This window comes from Sparus aurata, chromosome 1 (genome assembly GCF_900880675.1).
Source record: "Sparus aurata chromosome 1, fSpaAur1.1, whole genome shotgun sequence".
Classification (NCBI taxonomy): Eukaryota; Metazoa; Chordata; class Actinopteri; order Spariformes; family Sparidae; genus Sparus; species Sparus aurata.
The window spans coordinates 3,190,929-3,204,583 of record NC_044187.1 but is presented as its reverse complement, the minus strand read 5'-3'; the positions used below and the strand labels follow the sequence as shown (position 1 = coordinate 3,204,583).

Below are 13,655 nucleotides of genomic sequence, written 5' to 3'. Positions count from 1 at the left end.
GAAAAGTCAATTATAAACAACCAGTGAAATAAAATCAAACTTTACTCAAGTACTGTTCAACTCATCAGTACAATTTTCAGGAACCTTACTTGTGCATATCTTTATCTGCAACTTTATATTTATTACATTTTCTACATTTGATTAGATAGTACAGTGTTTATAGGCTGTTAATTGTGACCAATCAGACAGTGTTGTGGGCGGGGCATTGTGTTTTAAATATGTTTATTTTAATCAACAATCTGACAGAAATATCATTGACACTGATAAGTCAGAACAATGCCGACTATCGGCCCTAATAATCGATAAATATTGTGATATTTTAAGACCAATACTCAGCCCTCGTATTTGTATTTCCCGTCACTGCTCTTGTCTGAAACCCGCTGACAGAACCTGAACAGCAGAATACTCTCTATGTTCTCCTGCGCTCTGACTTCATGGTGTTTCCTTGCTGTCAGTACTTTCTCACTCGGTGTAACAAGCTGCTGTATTGAACAGAAGCCTTCAGTGCAGCCGGAGAAATGTGGGCCAGAGATCATCATTCCTCTCAGCTTATGGCCGCTGAAGGAACCGGCTCAAACAAAGCTGCCACTGAGGCCCGACAACAAGTGTGAAGAAAAGCGTGCAGATGGGAAATAAAACACACCGTCAGGACGAGCGGTTATCAAAGATCTCCTTCATTGTTTTAATAGTAGACATTGTGCCACAAAAATGTCTGCAGCCACAAATCACGTGCCGAGATTACTAATTCCTGCTACTTATCATGTCATTCGCTTCACTTGCTTCTCTACACAATTTTGCAAATCACTTCTTACATTTATGTATAAATATATACAGTTTATAGATTATTCTCGAGCTGGGAATGGTGGTTTTCATTTCTCCTGTTGCGGTTGTGCTGTTGGTTGAGAAACATTAGCAGAGAAAGACACACGGCTGACGTCACGTCTCCCAATGCAGCACATGCTTATTGTATCGTGGACACCAGCAGAGCACACAGAGCCGAATATAGATATATACAGGAATGTTTACTGCTATCATACAAAGTGGATTCTTTGAGAAGTCACGACTGCGGGCATATGAGGGGGAATATGCCGACAACACAGGAGCACCGAAGGCATACATGTCATGTAAATCTCCTGCCACAAAGGCACGTGGTTTGTCAGGGGCGACTCTGCGAGGTGACGTTATCGGAGCGTTTCCTAGCTGAAGTTTGAGCCACTCGCTTCTGATCGCACGCAGCCGAGGGAGGCGTGCGATCAGGTCTAACATGCATGATGCTGGTTTAAGCATGTGCTTCATTCGAAGTGATTACTAATCATATGTGGGAGGAGATTGGGGGGCCAAAGTCATGCTGTTCTCCACAGCTGAATAAAGACAACCTTGTGTTTTTTTTCTGTTTTTTCTTCTTTTTTTTTTTTCAGTTTTAGAAAAGTGACTCATTTAACAAAAGGAGGGCAAACAAAGAAACAAGAAAAGAAAGAAAAGCTGTATACATGTGTTCTCTCTCATTGGTTAAATTCACACACTGTTAAAAATTGTTTACATGTCGTTTTGTTTCCAGTATGACTGTGTTTTGGTAAAGTAAAGAAAAAGAACCGCCCGGTGTGTTCTGTGGGTTTGGATGGGCTTACCGTCCTACTGCTGACTTTGAAATGGTGTGGTGGAAATCTGGTGTTGTAGCTGCACACACAATTACAAACCGGTCCACTCAAAGTCTTCATGTCTTTCCCTCCCTCTCTCTCTCTCTTTCTCCCTCTTTCTCTTTCTCTCTCTGGTTCTTTCTCTCTTTCTCTCTCTGGTTCTTTCCCTGTGGATCATGGTAACATTGAGACTGGTCGTGGGCTCGGGGTGGATTCAGGTCGTGGCAGTTGTCGGGTCTCAGCAGCAGCCTCCGGACGAGGTGTTCACTGGCTTGCTCTGGATCTTGATGTTGGACTTCTCCGAGGCGCCGGCCGTGGCCCCGGGGCCCATCCTCTTCTTGATCTCGGCCGCCATGGTCATGAAAGCTTGCTCCACGTTGGTGGCGCTCTTGGCGCTGGTCTCCAGGAAGGGGATCCCCAGGTTGTCGGCAAATTCCTAGAAGAAGAAGAAGAAGAAGAAGAAGAAGAAGAAGAAGAAGAGGAGTTAAGTGAAAAACCACGACAACTGAGCGGTCTTCATCTGCGGAGGAAGACAGTGTGATGAAGATTAAAGCTGCTGCTAAACGGACCTCACTGGCACCAAGGTCCAGGATTTACTTTCAGTGGAACTCCAGGGTTAAATATTCTGGAGCCAACTTAACAAAAGAGGCCCACCCTCCAGAACCGACCCCATCGACTTCTGGTGTGGATTCTTTAACGATTGGGTTCTAACAGTTTCTTGTTGTTTGTGACTCAGGATGATATTTGTTAAGTTAAAATGTATAATTGGATGCACTTAATGAAAACTGTATTAGTCTGGAGCCCTGTGGTTATTGGTGGTTTCATATTCAGAGGGATTCAGGTCCATCAGGTTCCATATTGGATGAGACTTGATTAAATTAAAGGAGCTTGTTGGGCCTTGGAGGAGGTATGCGCTCTACTGGGAGCCTTCAACATGTAGAAAAAAAAAAAAAGCACACACTCCTGTATCACTTTGCCATTTCTTCTTCTTTATGCTTCATTTATTTTGCGTTATTTATCATATTTTCAAGATGTTTGCCAGTGTTGTATTATAACCACTTCAATTAACGCTTCCAGCTGAAGTGAACGTGGTGAAGGTGTGTTTATGATCGTTTAAATGCTGGAACATATTTTAGAACAAGGTGCAAATATGAGAGATGAACAAGAAAAGCAGTAAATCTTCACAGTGAGAAGCTGAAGCCAGAAAATGTTTCACTCTATGACTTGAAAAATGACTAAAATGGTTAACTGATTATGCATCATCGTTTCCAAAAAGTCTTAGTTATCTTCATCCTGGAAGGAGTTTTCAAAAAGCTGAAGAAAGAAATACTCTTCTACACGCTGACCTTCTACATGTGGACTACAGGTCTACATGTGTGGACCCTCTACATGTGGACTACATGGTCTACAGGTCTACATGTGTGGACCTTCTACATGTGGACTACATGGTCTACAGGTCTACATGTGGTCTACAGGTCTACATGTGTGGACCCTCTACATGTGGTCTACATGGTCTACAGGTCTACATGTGTGGACCCTCTACATGTGGTCTACATGGTCTACAGGTCTACATGTGTGGACCCTCTACATGTGGACTACATGGTCTACAGGTCTACATGTGTGGACCCTCTACATGTGGACTACATGGTCTACAGGTCTACATGTGTGGCCCCTCTACATGTGGTCTACATGGTCTACAGGTCTACATGTGTGGCCCCTCTACATGTGGACTACAGGGTCTACATGGTCTACAGGTCTACATGTGTGGCCCCTCTACATGTGGACTACAGGGTCTACATGGTCTACAGGTCTACATGTGTGGACCCTCTACATGTGGTCTACAGGTCTACATGTGGTCTACAGGTCTACATGTGTGGACCCTCTACATGTGGTCTACATGGTCTACAGGTCTACATGTGTGGACCCTCTACATGTGGTCTACATGGTCTACAGGTCTACATGTGTGGACCCTCTACATGTGGACTACAGGGTCTACATGGTCTACAGGTCTACATGTGTGGACCCTCTACATGTGGTCTACATGGTCTACAGGTCTACATGTGTGGACCCTCTACATGTGGACTACAGGGTCTACAGGGTCTACATGGTCTACAGGTCTACATGTGTGGACCCTCTACATGTGGTCTACATGGTCTACAGGTCTACATGTGTGGACCCTCTACATGTGGTCTACATGGTCTACAGGTCTACAGGTCTACATGTGTGGACCCTCTACATGTGGACCGGGCCTCACGTGTCACAGTGACATCGGCCTATTTCCACCAGCGGCTGATAGCAGCTGACCTTGTTTATTTTATTCACTGACGCAGATTTTCAGCCACATTTGGTGAGTGAACTGGTTCTAACACATTTGGGTTGCTGCAGAGTTTGCAGGTGGAGCCTCACACATCTGTTTTACATCTGGTGGCACCATTTATAAACCTATCTGGTTCATCAGGTCGCGGTCGAGGTGCCACATTTCTCTCATGCTGTGAGTGTGTAGGTGGAAATGGGCTGAAATAGTTTGCATGTGACTGCCTGAGACTAACAATTCAATACTTGATATAAATATAAAGCGCTTCAAATTCCCCGATGTGACGCAGCTCACAGTCAGCAGCGTCTGGACCTCCACAGCCTGCTGCTGGTATATTTTCCACGCTGGTATCTCACAGTAACAACTGAGCTCATCAGAGGTTCAAGGCTCTGACAGGAAGACACCAGAGATACTCTGCTGCTCAGTCAGCTAATGCTTCACTTCATTATCCTGTTAGCTACAGACAATCTGTCAAACTGCTGCAGGACGGCACACAAAGATCCAATATTCCTGTGACACAGTGTCTCCGGACCGGGATGTCCTCTTACCTTCGCTGTGGTGTAATCCACAACCTTCTTCGTTGTGAGGTCGCACTTGTTGCCTACTAGCAGCTTGTTGACGTTCTCGCTGGCGTAGCGGTCGATCTCCTGTAGCCACTGTTTGACGTTATTGAAGGACTCCTGAGGACGGGAAGCAGAGAGACGAGGACATTAAGAAAGAAACAATTCAGTCGGACACTTATCTCACTGACATCCAGAACCTGCGACATCTAATGGAGAAAGAAATGACACTTTTATCTTTGAACATATAAACACACACTGATCTGTACTGGACTGAACCGAACCAGCGGCCTTGATGTTCTGAAACATGGCAGACTTTGATAAAAAGATTAAGACGTTACTTAAAAACACTTTAAGAACTATTTGAGAGACGATGTTTCTAATTTAGTGGGTTTCCCCAAATGTAAGGTCAGTTTGTAATTAAGTTACTGGTATTTTTTATTAAATACATTTTCTCATATCAGTGCTTTGAGTGTCAGTTTGACTCATGCGATGAGCAGGACTGTGGAACGTTTAACAAGATACTTTTTGATGTTTATGTGCTCACTTGGGCATCAGGGAGAATCTGGTTATTGATCATTCTTCTAGTCAGCTTGAGGTTGATTAATGCACATAAACAAAAGTATGTTCACTGTGTCAGGTATTGTTTAGTGTTTGCTTTCTGATTTCACTTCTTTAAGTGTGTCTTCTGCTTCCTGTTCTTATTCGTGACTGTTCACAGCGTTTTATTCTTATTAGAGGAGAACTTTTCCTGTTTTTATCTTCTTTGTTCACCAACACTGAAATCGTATCTGATTAAACATATTAAATCATCATTCCTGAGATCCCAACACTAACACCAACTGAGCTGCACTCACCTGGTCTGTCACGTCATAAACGACTATGATGCCGTGCGCTCCTCTGTAGTAACTGGATGTGATGGTGCGGAACCTCTCCTGACCGGCCGTGTCCCACTGAGGAGGCAAAGCAGAGCGTCAGTCCCGTCTGACGCAAAACAATCCAAAGTTTATCAGCACTTATCTGTTTACAGCCTCGTGCTCCTTACAATCTGAAGCTTTATGGTCTTTCCGTCCAGCTCGATGGTCCTGATCTTGAAGTCCACACCGATGGTGCTAATGTAGCTCTCTGTGTACGTGTCATCCTAAAACCAACACACACACACAGGTGAGTCTGGGTGGTAAATATGAAACCTGCAGCGTTTTCAACCGTCACCGTGCTGACAGGGAGAAAAACATGGAGGACCTGTTACGTAATCACAGCGGAGAAAAACAGACACTTACTGCAAACCGGAGGAGGAGACAAGACTTTCCGACACCAGAATCACCGATCAGGAGCAGTTTGAATAAATAGTCACTGTGAAGAAACACAGAATTATTCTTTAAACACCTGCAGGGCATCAAATAACATGTCAGCTTTATAGATCAATCATTTAGTTGATTGAATATCGAAACAATTATTAAAAATGATCCTAAAAATATTCCCAGAACACAAAGACTGACTCTGAGCTGACACCATCACCAGTTAACTGATGAGTCAACTGAACAAAACAATTAATCAGCAACTATTTTCATAATCGATTAATCATTTCAGTCATTTTTTTACCAGCAAACCTGTCAAACACATCCCGGCTGCAGCGTCCTGAATGTGAGGATTTGCTGCTTTTCTTCGTCATCTGTGACAGTAAATGAAGACTTGCTGGGTTTTGGACTGTTGGTTGGACAAAACTAAACATTTAAAGACGTCATTTTGGGCTTTGGGAAAATGTTCTTCATGATACAAAGTGAAAAAGGCTCTTCACATCTTCCCAGAGCTCAAAGTGACGTCTTCAAATGTCTTCTTCTGTCCACGAGTGTTTTTTCTTTTCATTCACAGATTATTTTTTGTCTTTCAATCGATCTAATTCTACCGTCTTTTCATTTTTGTTTTATTACAGACTCTGTTTTATTGGCATCAACATACATTTTTCCTGCGACATTATCATCTTGTCATTACTGTTTCGATTAATTACTTAGTTACTACGACTGCTGTGCTTTGTTTGGTTGTGACAGTTTTGTGTCGTACGTGTGATCGTCATGTTACATCACAAAAACAAAGAATAAAGTTCTACTTTAAAAAAAGAAAATGGAGGAAATGTCACTTTTCCTTTTTTTGTCCAGCAAGAGTATAAAATACAAAAATATTCATATTTTAATAATATAAAACAGAAGAAGACAGCTCACAACGAACATGAGAACTTGTTTTATATCACTAATATCTCCAACTGTTCAAACGTCTGATAATTAATTTCCCTTCATCTCAACACTGAATAGAATAATTTGATGACTAATACGCTCATCAAAACAGAATTGTCAGTATAAAACTTGTCAGGTACAACACTGCTAGCAACAGCTGAACAACTCAACAACACACAGCTAAACAGAAGATTCATAACAAAGAAAACATTGAGTCAGTTGATTAAAACAGTCAGAAGATTATTATCATTATTATTATTATAATTACCAACAGTTTCAGAAGCATGATTAGAGCTGCAACAGTGAGAGGTTTTCATTGGTAATATCACAGTTTCATGGTTTTACCGTGTATGACACAATTATTGCCATCATCATCATCTACAATGACCCTTTAAAGACATTTAAAGATTGTCTCTCTGGTTTAACACTTTACTATTATCACAGACCTGAAACTTAATACAAACTTGTATGTATAACTTGTTAATAACAGTAATATGGTAGAGTTCAGTGCAGTAAATAAGCTAATGAATGACAAACTGTCAATTTTGTACCCATGGTACCTTGAGGAGCCGGAAATATTCATACTTTTAAATATAATCTGTTCAGTCCCACTTTTATGTAGTGTCTTATCATTTTTATGGTTTTAGTGTTTATACTTATCTTAATATATTATAATATCTAGTTTTTAATCACAGCCCTTTATTCTTTTGACTATACTTTATACAGATTTGTATTTCCGTTTTACTGTTGTTCTTTTATTACAATTTATACATTTTGAACTCAAATTTTATGTTGATATTTTATTTGATCACTTTCATCATTTTTAGTGCTTGTTTTAATTGTGTTATTATTTTATCTAACTATTCATGTTATTGCAGTTGGTGTCTATTCGTCTCTGAACCTGTTGTTGTTGTTGTTTCCTCCTCAGTCACTTGTACAGCTTGTTGGTTTGTTTGAACGTTGCTGTATAATTAAAGTAAACCAGTAAACTGCTGAAACCCTGAACATTATTCAACATTTGGGATATTTATAAAGGCACAAACACCAACTATGATCGTGATCAGCTCCTCACACCAGAACATTTCTCGCTTGTCTTGGTTTTAAATGAGTATTTAGAAGGATTATAAACTGCTGATCGCACAAAAACACGCAGTTTGACGACGTCTCCCCGCACATTTGTCATTTCTCACAACTCTCCGGACATTTTATTGAGCACACAACTAATCCGTTAATCAGATCGATCCACAGATTGATACATACATACTTATTAGTTGAAGCCCTGTGGTGGGGCAACACAGAGCCTGACATTACCTAACTGACTCCACATCAGCAGCAAATGTAGCAACTTCCTGTTTGCGTTGGATAAATGATCCTAAATTCTCCGTCGGACCGACTCCAGATCAGTGACGATATGTTCATTAAGCTTCGTGTTTACCGACAGGAAACAGTCCTGAACTATTTCCCCGTCACTGTTTGTCTGACTGAGCAACTCAACAACAAAATCCTCAACAGTGTCAAGTAACGCTACGTAGCTTTTCTGTTAGCATACTAGCTCCTGAAGCTACTTTCATCTAAGTTCCTGTAAGTGAGCTAACACGCTTTGTAGACGAAACACGAAGGATTAGTCGGTACAATCGGTGTTATATTGAGCGGAAAACGATAACAGACATGTGTTTTGTGATAAACATCAACGCTGTCATTTGATAGTGCGTACAGCCTGCCCCAGCCCTCCGCTCGCTAACTTAGCACAGAAGACAAAGCAGCTGACGTTCATTTTGTACACAGCCTAACGTTACCGGTCCGCCCGGCTAGCTAACGTTAGCTTAGCTTCGCCCGGCTAAGCTGACAGCTCAACCGGACCTGTCATAAACGTCATCAAAATCAACACTTACTATTCGGGATTCATGGTTGACTACAGGTTATAAACTGTTGTTACTGAGAATGCAGCTGGATTCCGTCGCAGATGAACCTCGGGGGCGACCTCGTAGTGAAGGTAGAACACCGTTTTTCTGAGGAGAGCTGGCTAAACTGTTTGTCGCAGCCAGGGCAGCATAATCGAATCAAATATGGCTGTCAGCATTACCTACCCGGAAATACCAGAGGCTGGGAATCATGGGTAATGGAGTCTTTCGGCAATGGGCGTTCACAGCACAGAGGCTCCTTGTGATGGATCTCTGCTGACTTTACTCCACTTTATTTAAATGTTTTTGTGCCGACTGAACAAGATATTAACTTCATACTTATATATTTGTTTATGTTAATTTTCACATAAACCCCCTTATTTATTGTATATACTCCACGAGATTGTGTATGTCTTAAATAAATAAATAAATAAATAAATAGATAGATAAATAAATAAATAAATAAACACAGCACAGACGTATTTGAATTTTGTTGTAAAAATAAAAGTCCTGCATTGAAAATGATACTGATCATAAATATAAATAGTATTATTTTATCATACTTCTATTTATTTTTTATATAAACCCCCTTATTTATTGTATATACTCCACGAGATTGTGTATGTTTTAAATATATAAATAAATAAATAAATAGACACAGCACAGACGTATTTGAATTTTGTTTGTTTTTAGATATTAATAATCATAGTAAATGTATGTAGTATTATTTTATTTTACTTGTATTTATTTTCATATACTTGTCTAAAGTACATTGCTACACACCATGTGTATTATAATTTTAGGTGCAGTTATCATGTGTGATTGTCCTCCTGAGTTATATTTGTGAGTAAAAGGCAAATAGTGTAGATAGTTTTATTGTTATGTTTATTAATTTTCACTTTATCTTTGCACTATTCTATGTTTGTCTTGCTTGTTCTGTTTTACGTTTTTATCTATAACTCAGTCACCTCGGCCTGTGACTCTTAAACTGTTGTAACAGCTGAATTCCCCCTCTATCTGATGGTAAATATCTGATCTTTATCTGATCTTTATCTTATCTTATATTATGTAGATCTTGTGTTTTATGAAATGCAGCCAAGGCTACTTGAAGAATTGAAAGTAAAAGTCCTCTCTGAAGAAGAAAAGTCCCCTGCGACTGTTAATCTCTGTCATCTCACCAGATTATTATGACTCATGCGTGTAAAAGCAGGATGTGACCACTGTAGGCGGAGGAGCTGGAACCCATTCTGAACTATTCTGTATTATAGGACTGCAACTAAAGACTAGTCCATTCTTTTCTTAATAATAAATGTACCGTTTACATTTGAAATAGTTTTGTCTCCCAAAGAAGAATTAAATATACAAAAAGAGCAGCTCTCACTGTACTCGATCTATCGTCTGTGATAAGCTTTTCCAAACTAATGATAAAATATTTTATAGTTTACAGTATTGTTGGATAAATGTGCAAAGATAAGTCCTGTACATATAATATTGTTTATTGACACACAATCATAATCAGGACAACATAATCAAACTGCAGTAAACTCATCACTGTGGAGCAGTTGGTCATTCTCTGTTGTTTCATCATTATGAGTGAAACTATTTTAATCCCCTGATAATAGAAAAAAGATCTATTGTACAATGATATAAAAAAAATTTTTTGGGTTGGATATTAGATACAAAAAACTCAAGTACATCCAATACACAGATTTATTTACTTATTTTTGTATAAAAGCCATTAAAACAAGTAGGCAATGATTAATGTGAGAAACTCAGAATCCAAAATGACATTCCTCACATGCATTTGTGTTAAAATCAAACATATTTCACATTGATTAGATAAGGAAGTGCTGTATGCATAGTTTATAAACCTCAACGTGAATAACTGATTCTTGTTTCTGTGAAAATGTGTTTCATGATGTTTTGTACTCCTATTAAAACCGTAAGAAACTAACTGTATATTGAGCTACACCTGTAGAAGCCACACGTCAGGATACAACTTGAGTATTCAAAATGTTCATCGTTTTATACACATTTCAACTCACATTCAGAGCCACCGATGTGTCTCACAGAGGTGCAGAAATGAAAGAATCACATGTGGTATAATAACAAAAAGGCAAAAACCAAATCAATCAGAATCAGAAGACAACAAACAAAATCCACTGATCATTAATCTGTTCTGCTGCTTGGCACTGAGCGCTTGTGCTAATTGAAATAACTGATCTAAGCATTGCGACCGATAGCAGTGATGATCAGAGGGGTGGAGTTTTTACCACCCTCATTGGGACAAGGACCAAAGAAAAGATAGAGTTTCTCAGTGAAGCAGCAGCCGGTGAAGCGATACATAAGAGCTGCAGCACCTACGTCATAAAAGGAGACCAGACCCTCCTCATAATCCACAAACACCCCCACCTTCTGAGGCCTAGACCTCAGATAGAGACGGACTGGAGGGTCAGAAAGAGCTCTGTACTCATTTCCGTTTCGCAAACATATCGTCCAGTAACCATCGTCAGGCATGAGTGGGATCTTCTCCTTCCTGTTGATCGACTCTCTGACCACTCCTAAAGTCCATTTAGTCTTTCTTTTAACTTCAACCTCAAAGTAAAATCTTCCTGAAGAGAAAGTCTGCTTTCCTAAAACACAGAGACTGGCTGAAAACCTCTCTGGGTTGTCTGGAAGTCTCTTCTTTACATCACCATGACTCACTTGCTTCCCATCATCAGACAGAATGAGTTCAGGATGTGCTGTATCAGGATCAAGAGTCACATTCATGGCGTATCGTTGGACCCTCTTTAGCTCTGTGTCAAACACCTTCTTCATCTCTGCATTAAGCTTCTCCTCCAGCTGAGCCACAGCTCTCATCACAGTCCCCTCATGTGAGGAAGGATGGAACCTGACTCCTGTCCAGTTCTTGGTGGGTGGAGCAGCATTCAGCGATGAGAAACACTGGAGAAGGAGGAGGTGGTCTTCAGAGTGTGAGAGCTGCTCGAGCTCAGTGTTTCTCTTCTTCAGCTCAGAGATTTCTTGTTCCAGCTCTTTGATGAAGCCTTCAGCTTGTCTCTCTATCAGTCTCTGCTGCTCTTCAATCGTCTCTATGAGCTCGTTCATGCCGATCTGAACAGAGTCCATCAGAGCTGTGAAGAGTCGAACACCTTCTGCAATCTCACCCTCTGCTTTTTCATTGCTGAATTTGACTGACCGTTTGATCTTCTGAATCCTTAGCTGTCTCTCTTGGATCATCTGCTGAACTTCAGCCTCCGTTTTCCCCAGCTCGGCCTTCTTTTCTTCATATTCCTCTCTCAGAGGAACAACTTCATGTGTCTTGTGGTCTAAAACAGGACAGAGGACGCAGATGCATGTCTGATCGGTCTTACAGAACAGCTCCAGCAGTTTATCGTGCCTCGGACACATCCTGTCCTCAAGGTTCTCCACAGGGTCGATCAGCTGATGTCTTTTCAGACCTGAAGCTGTCAGATGCGGCTCCAGGTGAGTCTCACAGTAGGAGACCAGACACACCAGGCAGGACTTCAGGGCCTTCAGTCTGGTTCCAGTGCAGACGTCACAGGGAACTTCTCCTGGTTTGGACACTTGTTGCTCTGAGCTGCTGCTGCTGGCTTTCTGTTGAGCTGACTGTCTGAACTGAGAAACCATCTCAGAGATGAACGTGTTGTTGTGCAGTTCAGGTCTTGTGTTGAAAACGGTTGCACACACGGGACACTGACATTGGTTAGTATCCCAGTGTTCAGTGATGCAGGTTTTGCAGAAGTTGTGTCCACATGATGTGGTGACAGGATCAGTGAACACATCCAGACAGATGGAGCACAGAAACTGATCTTCAGTCAGCAGACAGCTGGAAGAAGCCATGTCTAAACAGTAAGAAACAAACGTGACAGCATTAAAAAAAAACATCAAAAATAAGGCCAGGAACCTACAGCAGCTCAGCTTTGAGCAGTAACTAGTAGGGCTGGGTATCACCAGGTACCTCGCGATACGATACTATCACGATATTTTGCCCACAATAACGATAATATCACGATACAGCGATTCTGCGACAATCGATATATTGCAAGAAATTTCATCCACGATACATCACGATATCTGTGTCACTGAAGAAATTCAGAATTTATTAACTGCACTGAATCCATTTCACAGGAATTACAAAACATTGTCAATCAATTTCACATAAATGACAGCCAAGTAAACAAAGAGCATATTGCACAGTGTCTCTTAACACACACACTGACTACAACTATCATTAAATATCTATATGTGTGGGTTACAGAGCTACTTAAATCATTTTTAAAATTGTATTTGGTTGTATACCTATGTTTGAATAAAGATAAAGCTGTCCTCCGAAGAGGGGTGGTGGTGGTGGTGGGTCAAAAAAAAAAAAAAAAAAAATTATTTTATTATTTTACATTTTTAAATGTCGATATCTGGCACCAGTGTATCGATAACGTACCTCAAGACGAAATATCGCAATATATCGTCGTATCGATATTTTGGCACACCCCTAGTAACTAGCCACTTTTAGATAGAAAAGGTGGCACATTTTCAGCAAGGTAAAGGCTGCAATGTGCCGCGCTGTCTGTTGAAAAAGGAGGTGTAATATTCCTTCTTTTCCAAAAAGCCGCTACTGGGGTAGGCGGCTTTTTGTAAACATGTGACGTGACGTGAAGCACGAAGTTGAGTGTGAACAGTGAAGCAGGTCCAATTTGTCTTCAAAATAAGCGCTTTACATTGCACCCCTTTGGAGTTTAGAATTGGGTTCTTAGCATGGGGCTTTTAATTTGAAAGTAGCGATAGCAAAATGATGGCCAAATTTACGACTTGGCGCCGTATAAAATTGGCTGCTGACTGTGAAGGCGAAGATGAAGAGAAACTGCTAGAAAACAAACAGCAACCTGCTGAAGACATTGGGGAAAAAGGAGAGTCCTCTTGAATTTGAGGACTGTCGCTTCAACACAACGTGCAGATGGTGGGCAGGGAACCTAAAGACTATAACTCTCTTA

At 40.8% G+C, this 13,655-nt stretch overlaps 2 protein-coding genes across 2 annotated transcripts; both read right to left on the bottom strand.

Annotated features, from left to right (window-relative positions):
• Positions 1 to 205: 205 nt before the first annotated feature.
• Positions 206 to 8,827, bottom strand: LOC115593097 (ras-related protein ORAB-1). The gene is made up of 6 exons (XM_030436461.1): positions 8,635 to 8,827; positions 5,792 to 5,864; positions 5,557 to 5,652; positions 5,369 to 5,464; positions 4,500 to 4,631; positions 206 to 2,073 (listed from the first exon to the last, which is right to left on the bottom strand). The coding sequence occupies exons 1-6, from the start codon at positions 8,646 to 8,648 to the stop codon at positions 1,876 to 1,878; spliced, it is 609 nt and encodes a 202-aa protein (XP_030292321.1). The 5' UTR covers positions 8,649 to 8,827; the 3' UTR covers positions 206 to 1,875.
• A 1,291-nt stretch (positions 8,828 to 10,118) lies between these two features.
• Positions 10,119 to 12,507, bottom strand: LOC115593014 (zinc finger protein RFP-like). The gene has a single exon (XM_030436330.1). It carries the CDS (start codon positions 12,505 to 12,507, stop codon positions 10,867 to 10,869), a length of 1,641 nt encoding a protein of 546 aa, XP_030292190.1. The 3' UTR covers positions 10,119 to 10,866.
• Between the last annotated feature and the right edge of the window lie 1,148 nt (positions 12,508 to 13,655).